The 20,846-nt window shown below is 51.1% G+C and overlaps 1 protein-coding gene across 1 annotated transcript in view; it reads left to right on the forward strand.

The window, feature by feature from the left end:
* Positions 1 to 843: 843 nt before the first annotated feature.
* TBX5 (T-box transcription factor 5) overlaps positions 844 to 20,846 on the forward strand; it is a 37,916-nt gene continuing 17,913 nt past the window's right edge. Inside the window, exons 1-7 of the mRNA XM_014894469.2 lie at positions 844 to 1,101; positions 3,500 to 3,675; positions 5,138 to 5,232; positions 7,743 to 7,862; positions 8,612 to 8,759; positions 10,720 to 10,872; positions 19,052 to 19,143. Of these exons, the coding sequence (XP_014749955.2) occupies positions 1,062 to 1,101; positions 3,500 to 3,675; positions 5,138 to 5,232; positions 7,743 to 7,862; positions 8,612 to 8,759; positions 10,720 to 10,872; positions 19,052 to 19,143 (824 nt within the window). The 5' untranslated portion in view covers positions 844 to 1,061. The remainder of the gene's footprint in view (positions 1,102 to 3,499; positions 3,676 to 5,137; positions 5,233 to 7,742; positions 7,863 to 8,611; positions 8,760 to 10,719; positions 10,873 to 19,051; positions 19,144 to 20,846) is intronic.

Consider the following 20,846-nt stretch of genomic DNA (forward strand, 5'->3'; position numbering starts at 1 on the left):
GTGTTGTACTCATTAGGAAAATCTATTTTAGGGGAACACCCCCCACCCCTCAATAAAAGGCCTCTATGAGCACCAGCAAATTTCGAGCTGGGTTTAAATCCACACCTCTGGGCTGCCTTTGAGGGCGGGAGGGGGGACCTGGGGGTGGTGCGAGGTTAGCGGAGCCAGCGATTTATTTTGGGGGGGGGGGGGCAGGATATTCCCAGACACTGAATTTTCTCTTTGGTTGGGAGAGATGGATGGAGGAGGGAGGGAGGGAAGGAGGGAGGGAGGGAGCGGGGAAGGAGGTAAAGCAGAGGGGGAGGGTTGCTGGGGAGTTTGATGATTGTCTTTGTGCCTTGTTCTTGTTTGCCGGCCAGAAAAATAGGCTGGAAAAGGAGGTTTGGGGGGGAGGGGGCGGGAGGGAGGGCTGTGGGAGAGGGAGTCTCTCCGGAGCAGGATCCCAGCTGGTTGGGCAGTGGGTCCCGGCACTTGGCGAACGGAGCTGGACGAGCCCACGTCACCTCCGCGCTCCGCTCGGCTCCTCCGCGCTCCGCGCCCGGCTCCGCGCACAGCGGCAGCGCCGCGAACCTGCCCGGAGGAGCGGGCGTTACCAGCCGGCCGAAACTTTTTTTTCTTTCTTATTTTTTATATTTTTTTTTTCCAAGAGGGTGTTCTTTTCTTTTTCCGCTCTTTCGCCCTCTCGCTCGCTCTTTTTAAAAATTTTTTTTATTACTATTTTTAATTTTGAAATTATTTTTAGGTGGGCAGCAGCTAGAGTGGGCTGGGGAGAACTGCATCAGATCAGGCTGAGAAAAGGGTGGGGGTGGGGGCTTTATCTTGGTCTCAGGATCCTTTCTAGCGCGTCTGACAACCTGGAAGTGTTTGGAGAGAGCAGGACAGAAAGAGAGAGAGAGAGAGAGAGAGAAGCAGGCTTGCATTGGATAGATTTTTTTCTTCCAGGCTGGGTTTTCACATGCTGATCCGCAAATATAAATAAATAAAAGGAAATATGCACACGAGAAGCCTGATCCCATTGTAATTTCCATTGCAAACGGGGGAAATAGACCCACACATTATATATGTGGAGATGCATTGATTGCATGGAATTCAACGAGCAAGGTAACGGCTCTTCCATTGCCATGTCTGTCCGTCGGGGTCTGTCCTCTGTGTGTGCGGGTGCGGGAGCGAGAGGCGCTGCCCGGGGGCACCGGGAGCTGCGAGGCCCCGGGAGCCGCGGGGAGCAGGGCAAGGAGCGGGGGCTGCTCTGCCCAGCGCCCCCTCCGCGCTCCGCGGGGCTGGGGGGGCCGGGGGCGAAGCCGGAACAAAAGCAGAGGGTGCTGAATTGATTGGATTTCTTATTTAATTTCCCCCCCTCACCACACCCCTTGTGTTTTTTCCTCCCGCAAACCCACTCGGCGCTACTTTAGCAATGCGAGATGCATTTTTCATCCAGCCACCGCGGCCTGGTTCTGTCAAGCTCCATTTCTTCTCAGAAGCTCTTTTAAGGGGAAAAAAAAAAGGAAATTAGAAGCCACGGATCGCCAAATGCTCTTAGTTGTGGGGTTATTTTTTGTCGTCACACCCTCTGTATTTAAAATTATGATTATTTTTATATCGGCTTAATTGTGTCTGGGCGCGGAGAGCATCGAGGAGGCTTCGCTGGGCTGGGCTGCGCTGCCATGGCCGGGTGCCTCTTTGTTTTAATAAACATGCTTTAGGGTTTTTTATTATTATTTTCTCTCGCTCTACCCCCTAACCATGCCAGCTCTGGGGGAATCATAGCTCCAAGCGGGAAGGAAATCGATTTAAAAATGCATAAGCGCCACTTCCCAAGGAAAAAAAAAAAAAACCCAAACAAACAAGACATCACAACAGTCCTGGAGGGAAAAAAAAAAAAAAAAAAAAAAAAAAAAGAAGAAGGAGGAGGAGGAGGGGAAGAGAAAAGCCTTAAATGGTCCCTGGAGCTGCGGCTCTGCCCCCACGGGCTGGGCCCGGGCCCGGCGCAGCGGCTCCCGCAGCCCCGCGCACTTTCCGCGCTTTCGCTTCGCCCTTGGGTCTGCGGCTGGGAAAGGAACCTTTGGGAAGGAGGCAGGGAAGGAGGGAGGGATCGGGCACGGGCCGGGGCTGCACAGGCTGCAGCTCCAGAGGTGCGGACCTGCAGTCCCCTCGCTTTTTGTCCTTTTCAATTATAAATCCGTCCGTTTGTGTGTTACCCACCGCTAGCGGGGAAGATAATTTTCTCCCCCCTCCTTTCCACTCTCAATTTTCCTTCGCTTTTAAAGGAGAATTGTCTCTTTTTTTCGCTCTCTCTGCTTGATTTTTAACAGCTTCTAAATATCGTTGCAGGGCGAAGAACTCATTTAAAAACATTCTCATGTATTTAAACCCAATATTGCCTCCATATGGTTGGCCTTTCAAAACTGAATCCCCTTCTCTGAAACATGCAAGAAATATTATTTTTAAAAGCAGCTAAAACTCTGAACTCCTTAAGAACAATAAAAACCTAACAGATAATTCAATTGCTTTTATCTTTTTGGGGTTTTATTTTGTGTTGCTATGAAACTTTCACCATTCCTGATAGAGCCTTTAAAGCTAAGTCAAAATACAGCTTTTAAAACTAACTGCGGTTACTCGCATCAGATATAAACCATGTAATTTTAAAGCTCGTTTTCTCTGCTGGTGCAGTTTTATCCTAAATGTTATGGCTTAGTTCACTGCAGCCCAAATTCCACCCCTCGTTCACCAGCCCGAGTCCTCGTTACCTCGCACGGCGTTTGTCCGATTGATTTTTTTGCACTTTTGTATTTTAATTTTCTCCTCCATCCTTTGCTTTTCTTGTAACCGCCCGGGGTAAGAGAAGCACAAGTTTTTAAATTTTTCATTTTTATAAGAGGTGCAAGAAGTTGGATTTTCCTTGGGAATTGGGTGCTAGAAGTGGCCTCTTGTGCCAGCGGTGTTTTCCTGCTCGAAACCGGAGCGGGGTGAAAGCTTCCACTTCCCTGGGAGGAAAGTTGGGACTTTAAACCCCCTGGGCCGCAGCGAGCCCGGAGGAATTGGAGGTGGCCAAGCTTCGGGAGAGGCTCTGGAGCCCCCACCTCGAATCCCCCGACCTCCAGAGTCATTTGTGCGATGAGCTGCTTGTTCCACAGCCCCTCGGGTGCCTCGTTCCCGCCAGGCAGCCCTAAAAATGCGCTGTTTACCTTTTCCAAAAGATGCATTCAATAATACCGCCTCCCCCTTCCCCTCCCTCCCCACCCCCCCGAGCCCCCCCCAAATCCTATCATCCCTTGCGGGCCGCGATAATAAATAAAAGTCTTTATTTCTCCCTCTCCCAAAGTTAAAGGGCCTTGCTCCCTCCCCGGGCAGCTGGAAGTGAGTGGCGGGATGGTCGGGGCAGCCCCGGCCGGCGCTGCGCTCGCTCGGAGCCACAACGCTGGATAAAAATCTCGATTTTATTAAACGTCAGCATTGACTTGTGCGTCTCTTATCTCTGCTCTCTCCCGATGTGTGCCTGCAGTGGGGGATTCGGCGAAGGAAGCTCGTAACATGGCGGATGGCGAGGAAGGCTTCGGGCTGCCCAGCACGCCGGCCGATTCGGAGGCCAAGGAGCTCCAGGCTGAAGCCAAGCAGGACACGCAGCTGGGGGCCACCAGCAAGTCGCCCACCTCACCCCAAGCAGCCTTCACCCAGCAGGTAAGCACCCACGCTCCTGTCCTTCCACCCCGCCACTGTTTCATTGGGTTATTTCCCCCTTTTCTCCACGTTGTGCCCCCGCCCCAGCTGCGTGGCTGGGTTGTCTTAGGCCCCAAAGCCTCACCTGGCCGTGGGCCTCATCCTGCTTTAGTGTTATTCAAGGTCGTGCTCAAACGCTAAAGCTGCGGGGATGTGCCCGTGAGAGTTTTGGGGTGTGGAGGAGCAGGACCCGAAATTACAGCGAGGGGACCCCGCCCTGCAGTGGCACCCGCAGAGCCACGAGTGTCCGCTCCTGAGTGGGCAAATGTACGGGCGAGCACCCACAGAGTGGAGATTTCTTTGTACAGATGAAAATGTACATATTATATATGTGTGTATATATATAATATATATATATTCACATATATGACTATATCTCCACATCTACATGCATCCGTCGGACACCCAGGCGGGCACAGCCGCACCCCACACCCCAGCGGGCACTCGTTTGTCACGCGTGGGCACCCCCAGAGCGACACGGGGAGCTCGGGGTGTCCCTCATCCGCCCTCAGCCCTCGTCCCGCTGGCGCTGCGTGTGCCGGGACACGCGTGGGCTCCGTGCGGGGCCCCCGTGCTCGCACCGAGCCACCCTCGGCTCTTCCCGTGCCGGGAGCCCTGGGAGTGCAGGGGGAGAAATGCAGGCAAAGGAGATTTCCCACCGCGATCCCTACTGTGGGGTCCCCTCGCTTGTCCCCGGTCACGTACCCCACGATGAACCCCACGGGGTGGGCACTGGGACCGGCACCGGCGGCTCGGGGCCACCGGGGGTGTTTGGAAAGCGACCCCCGAAATTTGACGGGACGCTTGGGCCGCGTTTTTAGCGAGGGGGAGAAGTGCTTGGTTGGGCTGGGGGTATCGCCTGTGCCTCCCAGCCTGGGTGGAGGGATGCGTTGTCCCCACGGTGGCATCTGTCCCAACCGTAGGGCTCGCAGCTCTTGGGTGAAAGAGAAAATCAGTGGGCTCGGGGAGCAGGGGGACACCCCACGCCGCTCTAGCCTGCAGAGCGCAGTCTGGGGGTGTAAATCACTCGTGGGAGGGTGTAAATCTCCTCCGCTTGGCTCTGGGAGCAGCTGGGCCGGAGCGCCGGGGGATTTCTGCGGGAGGATGCAGTTGCAGCCGGCTCTGGGGGCTCTCTGCCATCGCCTCCCGGCCCCGCAGGACCCCGCTCCAGGCCTGTCCTAAGCCGGCCTGGAACCCTCCTCTGGCCGCCTTCGGGGCAGGGTTTTCCCGGGAATGCCCCGAGCTCCGGCCCGCAGAGCCCGGCCTTGGCCCTGCGAGCTTCCCGGCGGGGCCGTGAGGAGCCCGGCAGCTCCGGAGGGGCTGTCCCTGCTGGCTCCAGGCTCCTCTCGGGGCTGTCCCCTCTCCTCTCGGGGCTGTCCCCGCTCCTCTCGGGGCTGACGCTCTGTGCCTCCCCGCTCCGCAGGGCATGGAGGGCATCAAGGTGTTTTTGCACGAACGCGAGCTGTGGCTGAAGTTCCACGAAGTGGGCACGGAGATGATCATAACAAAGGCCGGGAGGTAAGAGCAGGGGGAGTCCGCGGTCCCCTCCGTGTCTGCGGGGACGAGGGGGACACACCCGCCTGGATGGGGGGCACTGGCACCTCCCTGGCACGGGGACGGTCACATCGCTCGTGTCCGTGTGTGTGTGTGTGCCAGTGCCCGGCCGTGGAGAGCCCTCCCTGCCTGGAGAGACGCGGCAGAAATTGTTTCTTCTGGCTCCTTTCTTAACCAGAACAGTTGGATCATTAATTCCGACTTCAGGCCTTTGGAAACTTTCCAGGCAAACGCGAGTTGCAACCACTTGGCCAAAAAGCAAACTTTGTTTAGAGCAGCTCAGTGGGCTATTATTATTATTATAATTATTGTTATTATTATTATTGTAGTTTGGCTCTTCTGGATTTTTTTTTCCCCAAAAGTTTTGTGCAGTTTTACAGAGTTTTAAATTTATTTTTGCTCACTCTGGGCGAATATTCCCAGCCCAGCCACTTCACCTCTTTTAAAAGGCTATGCGGTCTTAAGCTACTGTTTATAGAGAGATAACAAAGCTGTTTAGATGCAGAGATAGATGCGTTCGCAAATAAATATCGTGTGGGTGTATTTCTATGCCAGCGTTTATCTGCGTGGGTGTGCGGAAAAATATGCAGCCTTGCAAATCCAACTTTATTGGGGTTCTAATCGATTCCAGGAGCGGCTGTGTAAACCTGACCCGCAGATATTTCTAGGTGGACGCGGGTATTTTTGAGGGGATTTTACATTTTCCTGGATTTTAATGTGGTGGGAGTTTGTTCCATTGAAGAGTGGCCAGCGAGACGCAGTAAAAGAGTCTCTCCAGTCCTATCAACAAATTGGGGGCAGCCCGAGGGAGGATTTTTCGTTGTGATTTTCAATTAGAATCCTTGGAGAAAAGGGGAAAAAGCCTCCACGTGTAGGAATAGTTTTAGATTGTAGGGACACAGTCAACAAGGCAGAGTCAAACTTTCATTTTGCTCTGTCATCTCGTATTTGTTGTGGTCTTCCAAAATTTGCCTGAAGAGGGAGGGGAAAAATAAATATCGAGCTGGTTGGATAAAGTTTTAGCGAATAGATCTCTCCTTTCCCTTGAACCTCGCTGCTGCAAAAAATGGATTTGAAAGGGGTTTGTGGCCAAGGGGACGTGGGATGAAGTGTGGGGGGGGGGGGGGGGGGGGGGGTGAAGTCGGTGTTGGGATCGCCCGAAAAAAACCCAGTTCACAGGGACAAAAAAAAAAAGAAATTCCAACTCTCGAAGGGAGACAGAAACCACCTTGCAGAAATTTCAAACAAAAATCGCTGTGGACAGAGATCTCATCTGGAGAGCAATAAAATAGACATTTACAGGGCAGGGGCTCGAAGGGAGATGCGGGCTGGGTTTCCTCATTTGTCGCATTGCCCGTGTTTGTTGTTGAAGTCCCTGGTCCTGCTCAGGTGTTTTCGATGGAGTTACAGACGAATCTCCAGGTGCAATTTGGTTTCTTCTCCCTTAAAACCTTAAAGTTCAACACCCGCTTCCTTCGTTGGGCTCTTTTTGTCCCCCTCCAATTTTTTACAACTGAATTAAAGCCCGGCCCAGGTGCCCCACGGCAGCGATAAGGTCCCGAGCCTCGGAGAAGCGGGCGGTATTTTTAGAGGTGTGGGACTTTTTTTTTTTTTTTTTTTTTAATTTTTTTTTTGTTGTTTATACGTGTTTTAAGTCCAGGGCTCCATTTTCTTCTGCTTTATTTTTAAATATTTGGAAAGCTCGAGCTAAAATAACAGCAGTGGTTTAAGTGCCTGCCTTGCAGTAATGGAAAATATTTCGAAAAGCCCCTGCCTTGTGTGTATCCGAGAGTTTCCAAGGATTTGTCAGGTGTATTTGCTGCTGTCTCGGGGTGATCGCACCGCTGTTCACGAATTTTCTCTTACACCTGAGTGCGTGCAGGGTTTTTTCCTCCGTATCTGTCCCTAGAACCTCAAGGTGTTCATATAAATGTATTTTAAAATGTTTCTATTTCTATATATGTAATATATGAGAATGTATTTCTATAAACATATAATTTATAGACAGATATATAAATATGATTTTTTATGGAACTATCTATAACTTTTTTAAAAACTTTTTTTGGCAAATTTCCTCTCCTGTTCCAGCAGTTTATGGAAGGAGGGAAGCAACTCGCTTCCAAAAGTTCTCACGCTCAGATTTGTTCAAAAAACGGAGATTCAAAACCTCGGTGAAAGAAATAATTAGCAAAAATACGAATAGACGAGGAGGTGAATAAACAGACCCGCCAGCCTCGAAATTCTGATTTTGTTTTGATAACTCATCCGGTTCGCCACGGATGGGACCCAGCACCAACCCAGACTTGTCCCACATCCCAAGGGGAGCCTTTCGGGAGGATTCACGTGGGAATGTGGCGCTGCCCTTTTGTTAAATGTGTCCCCCCTCAATGTCTCCTCCTCGGGCACACACACTCGATACCACCTTGGCAAACTTTCTCTGCTTTTATACTTTTATTTATTTATTGCTTCAACAGGCGAATGTTCCCCAGTTACAAAGTGAAGGTCACTGGACTCAATCCAAAAACGAAGTACATCCTGTTGATGGATATCGTACCAGCGGATGATCACAGATACAAATTCGCGGATAATAAATGGTAGGCACGCGTGGGGGAGAGAGGGGCGAGACCTCTGGGCTGCACGGGTGGGAGAAATCCTTCAATCAGCGGCTCGTCCTTCTTTTTCCATGCAAAGTGTTGGGCTGCAGGAGCCTCACCTGAGAGTAGTGGGATGTTCTCACAGACCCTGGGAGAGAAATGCATCCAAAAAAGGGGGAAAACTGCAGAAATTCTGTTGCAATTAACGAATCCTGTTTGACCGTGAGATTATTTGTTATTGTACAGCTGATGGTTTAATTATATTGAGGAAGGGAATATCACCGGGCAGGGAGATCTTTAAGGATTGATACTTTGCTCCTGGCTTGAGGGCCGTGAATTGGGAAAGGGGGAAGGATGGGGTTAAACAGGCAGGCGGCGAGAGCCATCTCTGACGGGAAAGGTGCCAAAGAGCTCAGTAATTCCCCGAGCCAGCGGTGCTGGAAATGCCTTTTCTCCCCAGGCACGGGGTACCTGAGTGGGAGGGAGCCCCAGGAAAGGATGGACGGGGGAACAGGAGCCCACGGGAGGAACCCCAGGAAGGGAAGGATGGGCAGCAAAAGTCCACGGGAGGAGGAACCCCAGGAGGGGACGGACGGGGAGCAGGAGCCCACGGGAGGGGACGGACGGGGAGCAGGAGCCCCAGGAAGGGACGGACGGGGAGCAGGAGCCCACGGGAGGGGACGGACGGGGAGCAGGAGCCCACGGGCCGTCCCCACGTGGCCGCAGCTCAGCCCCGTGTCCCCACGCAGGTCGGTGACAGGCAAGGCCGAGCCGGCCATGCCCGGCAGGCTGTACGTGCACCCCGATTCCCCCGCTACCGGTGCCCACTGGATGAGGCAGCTTGTTTCCTTCCAGAAGCTCAAACTCACCAACAACCACCTCGATCCCTTCGGACATGTAAGTACCCAGCTAGGACGAAGGCATCGTGCGTGTCCAGCACCCACGCGGGGTGTCCCCAGCACCGAGGTCGTGCCAGTGTCACCCACCCTCCAATCCGGTGGTGCTGGGGTGGTATTTTCACCCCTGAGAGAGTGGGATGAGCCCCACTGAGGACACCCCAAAAACAGAAACCTAAAGCTTAAAGCCGGGTTGTTTCGTGGGAATTGATTCCAGACCCCCGAGGCCTGGAGTTCGCGAGTGGGTGAAACTCTCGTGGTTTACTTGAGTATTTGGTGCCCGATTTTAATCTCATCGGGAGTCCCGGATCGTTAAAATCCTCCCGCTGCCTCCGGGAATTCGCCTAACAGGTAAAATCAATCAGGCATAACTGGAGGAGGAAACAGGACCTGAAAGGATGTAGATCCTGGATGGGGGAAAAAAAAAAAGAGGGGGAAAAGTAACAGTAATTAAAGACAATTAGAAAAATTGGAGTCCCGCTAGAATTTCTTGGGCATTAAAAAGGTCTTTGCGAGGCTCGTGGGGCAGTGAAAATTTGTGTGAATTCTGCAGCCAGGAACAGCCCTCCTTCGAAGGTCTCCAAAGATGCGAGTTCCTCTGAGCAAATATATATGTGCATGTATGAATAATATATATATATAATATATATATAATTGAACGAATATGTGAACCCAGATCCCGCCAGCCCTTTCCAAGAGCGGATTTTTCTCCAGCCTCGTTTCAACACTTCAGTTTCATTTTTTCCAAGCTGTTTTTTTTTTCTTCGCTTTTTAATGATAAATTTTGTGCTATTAAATCCTCGCCCACGTGGTAGCCAAGAAGTGAGAGGGTTGTAAGGGAGAGGAGCCAGCAGAGTCCCCAGCCCACCCCAGTGCTGAGCATCCTTTCACAAGCTCTCCTTTGCACCTCCATTTGTGGGGGTTGTTTTTCTTTTTTTATAATTCGAATTTTATTTTGATTCTACCTTGGCAAAGAGGTTTGCAAAGGTTGTTTCCCAGGGATCAGGACCTTTCCTGAAGGGAAGAGGGAGGGGAGCAGCGCAGCCGGGGGAGCCCATCCCACCCCCGGGGTGCTTTTGGGGAGAAGGGGGGGATCCGGCCCGGGGGGAAGGGGCCAGGCATCCCCGCTGGGAACAGGCGGCTCTGGGGAAAAAGTCCCTCTAAACAAACCGAAGACGCTGAGGGGACAATAAGGGACTTCAGAGGAGGAGCTGCGCCAGGAGCCTCTCAATTAGAGTCGCTGTAATGAAATTAAAAACCATTAGATCGTTCACCGTTGATGTCTACGACTTTCCTGGATGTCAAAGCAATTTGCTTAAACCCCCGGGACGGGGGAGGCGGCGGCGGGACGCGCTGCGTCTCGCTGTCGCCAGGGTCCGGCAGTGATTATCGGGCCCGAGCGGCCCCCCGCCGCCTCCAGAGCCCCCCACCGCCTCCAGAGCCCCCCACCTTCCCCCGAGATTAACCCGGTACCGAGCAGGGCCCGCTTTTTATCTGCGGCACAGCGCGCCCGCCCCTCCCGGCTCCGGCACCGTCCCCTCCTTGCCGGGCTCTGCGGGAGGCACGTCCCTAAATCCCCGAATCTCCCCAGCTCCTTTCCCTCGCTTGGGATTGGGGGTGTTGAGATGCCCCCACCACGTGTTGGGGGAGCAGCTCTGGTCCCTCAAGGGTTTGGGTGGGCACAGCAGGGTTGGGGAGGGGGCAGCAGGTGAGGAATCTCCTTTCACAGCCCCTCCCGGCCCTGCTGGGCTCCTGCCTGGGGGTTTCTGGAGAAATCCGTCCCCCTAACCCAGCACCTCAATCTGCCCTTCGAGGGGAGTCCTGGAAAGGGCGAAGGTTTTGGGGAAGGGGCTGCGGGTTCCTGCTGGTCTCTGTCCTTTTCCTGCCCTGGGAAGGGGGGAATGCGCCGTGCTGTGTCCCCTCCATTCCCACGGCATGTCCTCTCTTCTCCCCTTGCCCAGATCATCCTCAACTCCATGCACAAATACCAGCCCCGGCTTCACATCGTGAAAGCGGACGAGAACAACGGTTTCGGCTCCAAGAACACCGCCTTCTGCACCCACGTCTTCCCCGAGACCGCCTTCATCGCCGTCACCTCCTACCAGAACCACAAGGTGAGGCTGGGCCGGCCCCCGCCAAATCAATTCCTTCCTTCCTTCCTTCCTTCCTTCCTTCCTTCCTTCCTTCCTTCCTTCCTTCCTTCCTTCCTTCCTTCCTTCCTTCCTTCCTTCCTTCCTTCCTTCCTTCCTTCCTTCCTTCCTTCCTTCCTTCCTTCCTTCCTTCCTTCCTTCCTTCCTTCCTTCCTTCCTTCCTTCCTTCCTTCCTTCCTTCCTTCCTTCCTTCCTTCCTTCCTTCCTTCCTTCCTTCCTTCCTTCCTTCCTTCCTTCCTTCCTTCCTTCCTTCCTTCCTTCCTTCCCTCTCCTTTCTTCTCGTCTCCCCTTCCAGTCCTTTTCCTTTCCTTCCTTCTCCTTTCTGTCACCCTTTCTTCCTTGTCCCCTTCTTTTTCCTCTCCTTGTCCCCCTGTCCTTTCTTCTTGTTCTTTCCCCTCCCTGTCCTCTTCCTTTTCCCGTCTCCCTCTTCTCCCGTCCCCTTTCCTCTCCTCACATCCCCATCCCATCCCCTCTGTTATTCCTGGCCGCACAAAGCATCCAAAGCCGGGGCTCGGGGCGAGCCGGGGAGGGGGAATGAGCTCACCAGGATGCTTTGCTCACATGGAGACGACCAACCGAGGAAGTTTGCTTTATCTGCCCCCTCCCCGTGGGTCAAAGGCTCCTAATCTGGAGGAGGGAGCCGGGCGCTCCCCTCCGCTGATAACCCACGGGGGGCTGCGGGAGGCCCGGGCAGGAAAGGGAGGCTCAGCTCCCGACATCAGGCAAACAAAGCACGAAAATCACGGGGTGGCTTTGTCTTCTGCTGGAATAGCAAAGGGTTGGGTGCAATAAGGGTTTTCTTGGCGTGCTGTCGCTGCCCCTCTGTGAGGAGCCCGCTGCTCCTTCCCTGCTTGGTTTTGGGCTTCCCCACTCAGCAGGGGAGGAGGAGGAGGAGGAAGGCTGAAGGTTGGGGACAGGATGGTTCTCCGCAGATGAATCAGGGATGTCTTCCATCAACTGTCCCTTGCCACTGCCCACAAACTCTCTCCAGGGCACAGCCCCGTGAAAACTCAATTTCTTTCAGCAAAACAACAAATTCCTCTCTTAATCACATAAAAATCACTTGTACTTACAGGCAGGTAGGATGGCTCCTTTGTACCCGACAGAACAATTGTTTCTCAAACAGAGAAAAGCCATTTAGCACCCCAAAGAAATCCTGGATGCCTTCCTAGAAATGCAGGTTCCTAAACCTGTGTGAAACAACTGCATTTCCTCCATCCATCATCTGACCAGCAAGATGCAGAGAACAGAGCTGGGCTGGAGCAGAAAGAGTGTTCCACCATAACTAGGGAGAAAGGAAAATACTTCCCTGCCCTTTAAAATAGGAGCTGCTGGCACGGCCGGGACAAGCAAATCCAATCCAAATTGAGTCCTTGCCAAATTATGCCTTAAATTATAACTCCACTGTGGATGCTATAAAATCAAGTTTAACTTCTGCTTGATGGATTTGGAGAAAGAATATAATATTAATAGAAGTGGGAGTTAATAAAACAGGACACACTGCCTGCTTTAAAGGCATTTCCCGAGGAGAAAACAGACGTGAATGGAACTGCTCTGCTTTGAAGAAAAACGGGGCTGTTTTATAGGAAAAGAAATGATCATGCAAATAAAACGAAAGCAAAGCAGGAACATGTAAGTACAGTAGTTTGGGAAAACTGCCATGCTAGGAGGAGCAGGAATATTTGATTGTAAATCAGCAACATCTGTGTGATAAGAAATGACATCTGTGTATCTGACACAGGCAGGAATCCCCACAGACACACACCAGCAGACACTTCACCCACCAGGACACATTTTACACACCCCTGACACGTTTTACAGGCTCTGACATCCCTCTGCCCCTGACACACACATTGCTCCCTGTGCTGCCTGGAACCAGGGGGAGCAGAGGAAGAGTGGCTGTAGCCCCAAGATAAAATCCCAGTTGGGAAATATAGAGCCATAAAAATAATCCAGGGGCTGATCTTCCCTAAACAGCATCTCCCTGCAGGGAAGGGAATGAAATTTGTAGCTCACCCCAGTGCAGATGGGGATGATATTGGGGTTGATGCAAATGCTGAGGGGAAACACCCTCCAGCTGAGGTGGGTGAAACTGAGTTGGGGTCTTTTCCACCAACAGAAACCTGAGCTCAGCTTTCACAGCTGAGAGGTTGCTTGGAAAACCAGATTTTATTCTTTCATTTCCCTCTGCCATCAAGGATGGCAGCCCCCTCTTTGTGGGACATTCCCCACTCTTGCTGTCAGTGCACTGCTGATTTTTTCCCCATTTTTCTCTCTCACCTGCAGCTCATCCCTCATGCAATCCTTCCCATCCATCCCAACCAGCCTCTGATGTATTTTTACACAGAATTTCATACACACACACAAATCCATCCCTGCATGGCGTTTAGGTTTCAAGAGCTCTGTTATATCTGAATTCTATTACAGAATTAATTGTGTGACTCACTCCAAAATGCATTTGGGTCCATGCTTACACAGCTTATAGAAATACCTGCCTGCTTCCAGATAGGTCAATTTATTTCAAGAGCACAGCTGCAATCCCAATGTAGGGCTTGTGCTTATTTCCCCTGATATTTTAGGCAGCCTGAAAAGATATTTAAGCACCCTGGGATCTCCCTCTCCTCAGCCCTACTCCCCAAAAAGAGGCTTAAGCTATGAAGAGAGTTTTGGTGAAGTTTTCAGGGTGGTTGTCAGCAGCTCCATTGGTCACCTCCCCCCTCTCTGCTGGCCTTAAAAACACCCCAGAAATATCGAGGTGTTAAAAAAGGTCACATGCACGTTTCATTTCCTTGCCGTTTACACAATGGGTGCTTGCAATCGGGTTGATTCCCAAATATTAACTTCCCCTGCAGTTAAGCACCGTTTTGCTGTAGCTTAAATCATTGTGTTACTGGCTTGTATTTATTAGGTATGAGCTCTCTGCTTAGGACCAGGAAATGAACCTAATAGACAGAAATAATTAAGGTTCTGCCCTCACGAGGGTTCTTTCAAATGCAAGAATTCACAACAATTATTCTCATTAATTTTTACAACCTATTTTCCCCCTTAGCTGGACTTGGGCTTTATATTGGTTCCCCCCCTCAGGATATCCGGTTTTATGCTGATTTTCCCCCCCCCCCCCCCACCCTAAGTTATTTAACATTCTTGGTAGCCAAAATTCTTTCAAGGAAATGTTAGCCCCAGGTGGGATGCTACAGGCACCCAGAGATGCTCTGTGCACCAGGGCAAAGCAGAGGAGCAGGGCATGGCTGAAGACTGGATTCACTCCCAGGTATCTGGTGGGATTCCTGAATTCAGAGGTTCATTCTTCCTCTAAAATGACCCAGTGCTAAAATCGTGCTGGTGAGTCAGCTGGCTCCATTCTGGGAATTCTGGAGAGCTGCCTGTCCCCTCTGAGCACGTGGCTTCTTGTCACTGTGTTGGTCCTTGGCTGTGGGGTGGTTTGTCCTGAGAGCTGCATTTGCCTTGTCTTAGGTTGCAGGTGGCCACCAGTGCAGTGGCCTGGCTGGCATCTCATGGGATTCCTCTGTGCAGCCCCCCAAGCTCTCCCTGCCCCAATGACAGGGTCATTGTCCCTGTCTTTCTCCATCTCGTTGCAAGAGGGGACAGCCCCTCTCCTTAGCCAGGGCAGGCTCTTCCCCCAAGTGCTGAGAGAGACAGTGCTCACTGGGGTTAGGCAAGGTGAGACCAGGTAATCTCTTTGTCACCAGACCTGGTGGCTTCTGTGCAGCCCTGGGGCACCTGAGGATGGCACTGAGCTGTTCCTCTCTCCCTGACCCTCTCTGGGGCTCCTCACATCTCTGCTCTCACATCCTTTGTGCTGTTCCAGGCCTTGGTGGGTCACAACTGTGGCCGAACCAGCCTTGTCTCCTTCTGTCCCCAGTCTTGTCCCTGCTCTCTGCCAGCCCTGGACCCTTTTGCTCCTCAAAGCAGCCCCTCTCCTCCAGCTTGGCCAAGACAGCCTCTGGATCCAGCATCCTTCCCACTGCAGACTGTTCTCCTTCCCCCAGAATTCTGTGCCAAGTCTCTCTTCCCATCCTTTGTCCTGGTGTCCCAGTTCAGCCAGCAGCCTCCTCAATGAGCCCCTGTGCCTCACCCCAGTACCTCCAAGCAGCCTCCCAGTCCCTCCCATTTCCTTCACTGGTTTTGGGTTTGTTATCTTCTCCCCTCTGCCAGCACCTCCCCCTCTCCTCCCTTCCCCTGGCCTTTACCTGGGGCTCTGAGTCCCAGCTCCCCATCCAGCCCAGGTGTCCATGGGCTCAGCAGGCACCTTGTCTTCATCTATTTCTCTCGTTCATACTCCTCTCGTTTGGCTTCTTCCTCCATCCTGCCTTGGTTTCCCTCTGTGTGAGAGCACGACAGAAAAGCTCTCAGTGCTCTCCAGCCCCAGGGCTGCCTCCTGTGGCTCCCAGCACTGCAGCTCCAGCGGTGGCACAGCTGGACCTGGCCCCTCTGTGCCACCCTGAGCAGGACCATGGCCAGGGAGAACATGGATCCCTATAGAGAGGGGAGGTCCCTGAGTGCTCTGCACTTCTTCAGCACTGTATGGTGATCTCTTTTTTTCTTCCAATCAGTTTTAAGCTCTCCAAGTGGCACAGATCTGATCAGAAATTAAGGATCCGCATTCCTTGCAGAACATGAAGTCCCTTTCCAGAAGGGACTTTAGAAGTCCAACCTTTCTTAGTTTCAGAAGAGCCCAAAGAGATCAGGGTTTTCCTTTAGCTTTAGTGCTTAAAAAAGATGTTGATAGCAGAATAAGTAAATAAAATAGAGCCCAGAGCACCTGGTGTGGAGCACATCACTCCTAACAAAGTTTAAACTTTGTTCCAACTTCTAAAGTGAGAAACAATTGAGAAAAATCTTATCGTGGCAAGTTCTTGATAAAAAATAATACAAAATGGAAGTTTTGATTTTGGCCATAATGGTATTCATGAGCCCTTAGGCACAAATCCCATGTAAATACATGCCTATGGAAAAGGGAAAAAAATAAAGCATCTTTCCTCAACCTAACTCAATGCAAAGCTAAGTTTTGTCATGCTGGAGCTAAAGATGCAGTTGGGAAGGTCTCAGCAGAAGAGCTTTGTGGCCAATTAGCCCAGAGAAAGGAGCAGAGGGGAGCAGCCCAGGGACTCCTTTGGGATTCCCAATTCCATTGGGAACTGTCACTTCCCATTAAAGTGAAGATGAACCCATAGGTCAGGCAAGCCCTGAAAAGTGGAAATCTGGGAGGCTTTGCCCTGCAAAGCTCTGCTCTCCAAGGGTCTGTGGCAGCTTCGGGAGCCCTCAGTAACAAATGCACAAACAAAGCCCTTCAGTTTTATTGAACCTGTGCTGTACAATTCAGCCCTGGGCACTCTGTCTTAATGACCTCGCAGGACGTTGTATTTTGTTTTATTTTTCATGAGGTAATTGTCATTTGACTTTCTGACAGCTTTTCTTCCCCCCTAACCCCCCCATGAGTTAGAGTCAATTAAACTCAGTTTTGCTGTGGCAAAGCTGATCCAGAAGAAGGTTATTTCCACCCCTGCGTTTGCTTTTCCACCTCTGAAATAATTTGGAAGTCAGGCAAAAAAGTGGCTAAACGAAATATCTTCCACAGGTTGTTTGCTAAAGCAGGGATTCACCAACTTCTTCTCTATTTTCTAGTTTGTTGTGTACAGCTTTGTTAAACCTGGCTTTGGGCTCTCCTGGCTTTGTGGTGGCTGATGCCATGAGTTGTCACCTAGGGAAACTTTGTTCTGGAAGCTCCAATCCATCTGAAGTACACCAAAGGTGTGAGAATTAATTCTAAACCTGGTTTTTAGATTACACCAAAGGTGTGAGAATTAATTCTAAACCTGATTTTTAGATGCCTTCAATCCAGCAGATCCTTAACTTTAAGGAGGCTGAAGTTGGCTGTGATTCTCTTGGGGCTTTTGGTCACCAGCATCAACACCTTTGCTTGTGTGTTCCTCGTGTGGGCTGGGGGACTTCTCTACTCCTAAATCAGCAGGTTTGCAATCTTGAGGTGCCATTTTGATATTTTGGCTGCTATTTCGTGGGTGATAAAGAACTTGAAGAATCAAACGGGGCATTCAAAGGAGGAGCTTAGACGAGGGGCTGGAGCACTGCTGGCTCCTCCTGCAGTGACCAGAGTGCACTGGGGACCTGTGAAGGCACTGCCACCCAGCCCAGAGCCCTCTGGCAGTCCCCATCTCCCTCCCTTGACTCCAGCAGGGAGCCCAGGCTCCCAGTGCAGGCGCCTTGGTTAAAATGCCTTCGGTCAGGTTGGGATGAATCCGGCCCTTTGTGCCTTTGTGTGCTGGTGCCAATCCTGTAAATCCTCACTCACTGAAGGACCTCGCTTATGTGAGCAAATATTGCCATTGGGGTCGGCTAGGGAGGACAACTCCTACATTTACAGGGCTTCAGGAACATTCAAAATGTTGAATAATGCCTATTATTCATTCTAGAAGAATCACCACCTTCAAACCGATAGGCAGTTGCTTTGCAAAAAACACGGCTGGTTGTGTAATAATTTGGGGCTTTTAATTATAAAATGTGCCTCTGTTTTATTGCTAGAGAATGGCTCAACTGGCAAACTGACCCCAAAAGATTGTTTGTTTACCTTCTCTTTGAAATCTGAAATGAAGGACCAAAAAAAAAAAGTGCCAAGGGCTTGTTTATGTGCTGAAGTACGGTCCTGATTTAATGGGAATGCCTGTGGAGATAAGTGTAAGTGTGGTGGGGGGCTCTGTGAGAAATTTGGGGCTGAAAGAGGCAAAAATGGCAAATAAACAAACGGCCCTTGGAAAAAAAATATGCGAAAAAGACAAGAAAAGAGCAAAATAATCTGGTTGTGCATACACCTGGCGAGGTTTGCTATTGACACTGGGCGAGCCAGATTTTCCTCTTTGGATTTTGGCAGGGAGGTGGGCCCGGTTGTTTGTGCTTGACTCGGTGAACATGAACCTCTGTCTGTTCTCCCTCTGTTAATCCTGAGCTCTTTCCTTCCCCTTGGCCAACTTTCAATAGGAAGGAAGGATGGGGTTTCCATAAAACCTGGTGAGAGAGTCAGGTTCCTCCAGTGGCAACCACGGGGTTGTCTTTCCTCCTGGGCAAGTGTCTCTCCTGATTCCTTGCTGAGAGCTCAGACTGCCAGGCAGTGATGGAAAAAAAAAAAAGGGAACTTTTCCCTCTTGTGCCCAAATTTTGGGGCTTTGCAGCTTGATCCATGCTCAATCCTCTTCTGCCAAGGCATCAAAGCATTTGCATCAGATTTGGCATAGTAGAGTGAATTTTTACAAAATCCACAGGGCAGCTGAGGGTGTTGCTGGTCCACAATTAATATTGGCTTAACCAAAACTCAGGAAAAGTAGTGCAGGAGGGGATTGAACCTCTTGGAGCAGCACAGTCCCTTTGGGTAAGGACATGGTCTGTCCAGCAGCTGCTTTAAATGTTAAATTTAGATGTTTTAAGAGGACTCAAGTTGAGTCTAAGGGGACTCATCTGGCTAAGCTTCAGATTCTCAAGGTAGCTCTCTTAGTGAGCAAACTGGAATTGATGGGGAGACAAAAAATCCTCCAGAGTTTGATGGTCACAGGTGAAATAGCCCTCAAAATAATTTAGGTAATTAGTCCATGCAGAGCTGCCAGGCAGGGGGCAGGATGGCAGATGCAGAGCACCTGGAGCACATTTAGCTGGTCTGAAACACCCGAAGGGTGACAATGAGGGTGCAGGGTATGAAAAGTGAGGTTTTGGTTTTGCCTGTGCATTGATGAGAAAATACTTGGTGGGATTTGTTCAGACCCAACTTCCATCCCTGCTCCTCTGAGCAGAGAAGCCCTTTCTGTCCCAACACCAAAATGAAAGTAAGAACTCTCAGAAAGCAGAGAAAAACTGTGTGTGTGCAGTCCCACGTGTGAGCTATGGGACAAGTCTGGGAGAAGCCAGAGGCTGCTGACAGGAGATATTTTTCCTGTGGAGCATTCCAGGGAAAGGCCCAGCTGGGGTGGTCAGTGCCTGAGCCGAGGGATGACTGGAGTTCCTGCAAGCTGTATTTTCCCTCCCATCCCACCTGCCTTGTGTGTAATAACCAGTGTCCCCTCTGTCCCAGGCCAGGCCTTGCACTGGTGATGACCCCGTTGTGATTCCTCCCTTTCAGATCACCCAGCTGAAGATTGAGAACAACCCCTTTGCCAAAGGCTTCCGTGGCAGCGATGACATGGAGCTCCACAGGATGTCCAGGATGCAGAGGTAACGTGTGTCACCCTCATGGGGACCCTCCCAGGGCCACCAAAGCCACCTGGGCTGTGCTTGGCACGTCCCTCATGGCTTGGCCTGAGCCAGGACACGGTGCCACTCCCTGCCTTGGCATCTGCATGGGTGTTCTACATCAGCTGGTTGGAATATTCCCAGGACATGGGGCCAAAATCCTGGACCTTCTGCTCCCAGGGGAATTCCTGAATTGCTGCATGGCAGAGGCAGGACCTCACCTGTGGGATGCTGTCTTGGCCACAGGGACTTTGCATTTCTTTCATCAAGAACAACCTTTAGCTTTGTACTCTGCTCTGAGGCTGCACGTGCTCTTAGACCCATTAAAAACTTGGACTAGCTGGGAGAAGCTCTGGCCACCAGGCTAATGTGGAAGAATTCCTGAGTGTTCCTTTCTCCCAGGGCTTTAAAGACAGAGCTCCCAGCCTTGTTTTGGGTGTAGGTTTTTGAATCCTGCTCCAGCTGCCTCTGGAGATGGTGGTGGAGAGTCCTGTGCTCTGTTGTTACTGGCTTTGGAGGGGTTTTGGCAGGAGGGGAGTGTTTGCCTGCCGAGTTCTGGATGTGCAGAGCAGGAGCAGAGGTGTGGTGGTTTCAGGTTGAAGAAGGAAAGGTTAGAAAACGTTGGGATCTCCAGGGCCAGGTGGCTGAGGAGACCTTTTTGAATCTCAGGTTTGGCTGCAACTACTTAAGCTGAAAAGCAAGCCTAAATCTTGTTTGAAAATCCTGTTTAATGTCCTTTTCTAAATGTCAGGTCCTGCTGGTAATTAACTTCGTGCTTTTCCCTTCACTTGGAACTTGCTCCATGTGTCAAGCTGCTTCCTGGTGCAAATGTTTTGCAGGAATGGTGCCATACCCACGATTCTAACTAAGACAGATGGAGATTCTCAATAGAGCATTTTCCAGGAGGGGAGGAGCCACTGAGATCCTTTATTTTCTGACTCCTGCTGGAGGGACCTGCTTTGGGACTTTCTGATGGGAGGGTTTTTCCCATTGCCCACCCAGGAGCCAGCTGTAGGTGGTCACTTCTGGTTGTTGTAGTTGATGACCTGAGCCTGGCTCTCCATAGCCAGGAAAATTGTGCTGTCAGGCACTAAATAATTCCTGCAATCCTGCAAACACGCCCAGAACTCACCTCAAACTGGGCAAATGTCCTCCTGTGTACAAACATGTTCAGCCTCAGCCCCAGAAAAGCCAAGATAGGTGTATAAAAAAATGTATCTGTGACACTTAATCTGCTCCATTGAAATCATCTCCTGAATGTGCCCTGTGTTCCCTGCCTGCCCTTTCCAACAGATCCTGGCAGAATCTGTCAATATTTATTTATTGATTGTGGCACTACCCCTTGAAATAGCTCCCCCCACCCCATGCCAGTCTCCCAACTTCTACTGGAGCTCGAGTGATGATGTGTCTCTCCCCAGGTTTTTTTTTTTAATTTTTTTTTTTGCTGCCAAACCATCCTTTCATTACAGCCACTGGAAGGGTTTGAAGGTTTGGATTCACTGGGGGGATTTTTTTTAGAGCAGGAGGGAGGAGGCAGAACAGGGAGGACTCTTAGGAAGGGCTCGGTGCCATATGAAGAGCATGGCATCAAGCCACGCTGAGCCTGTGCTAAAAATTGATTGGCATTTTTATGCAGGGGCTGCGGTCCACGATCCAGGCAACAGAAACACTTGGAATATATAAAT

The sequence above is a fragment of the Sturnus vulgaris genome, chromosome 19, assembly GCF_052056855.1.
Source record: "Sturnus vulgaris isolate bStuVul1 chromosome 19, bStuVul1.hap1, whole genome shotgun sequence".
Taxonomy (NCBI): domain Eukaryota; kingdom Metazoa; phylum Chordata; class Aves; order Passeriformes; family Sturnidae; genus Sturnus; species Sturnus vulgaris.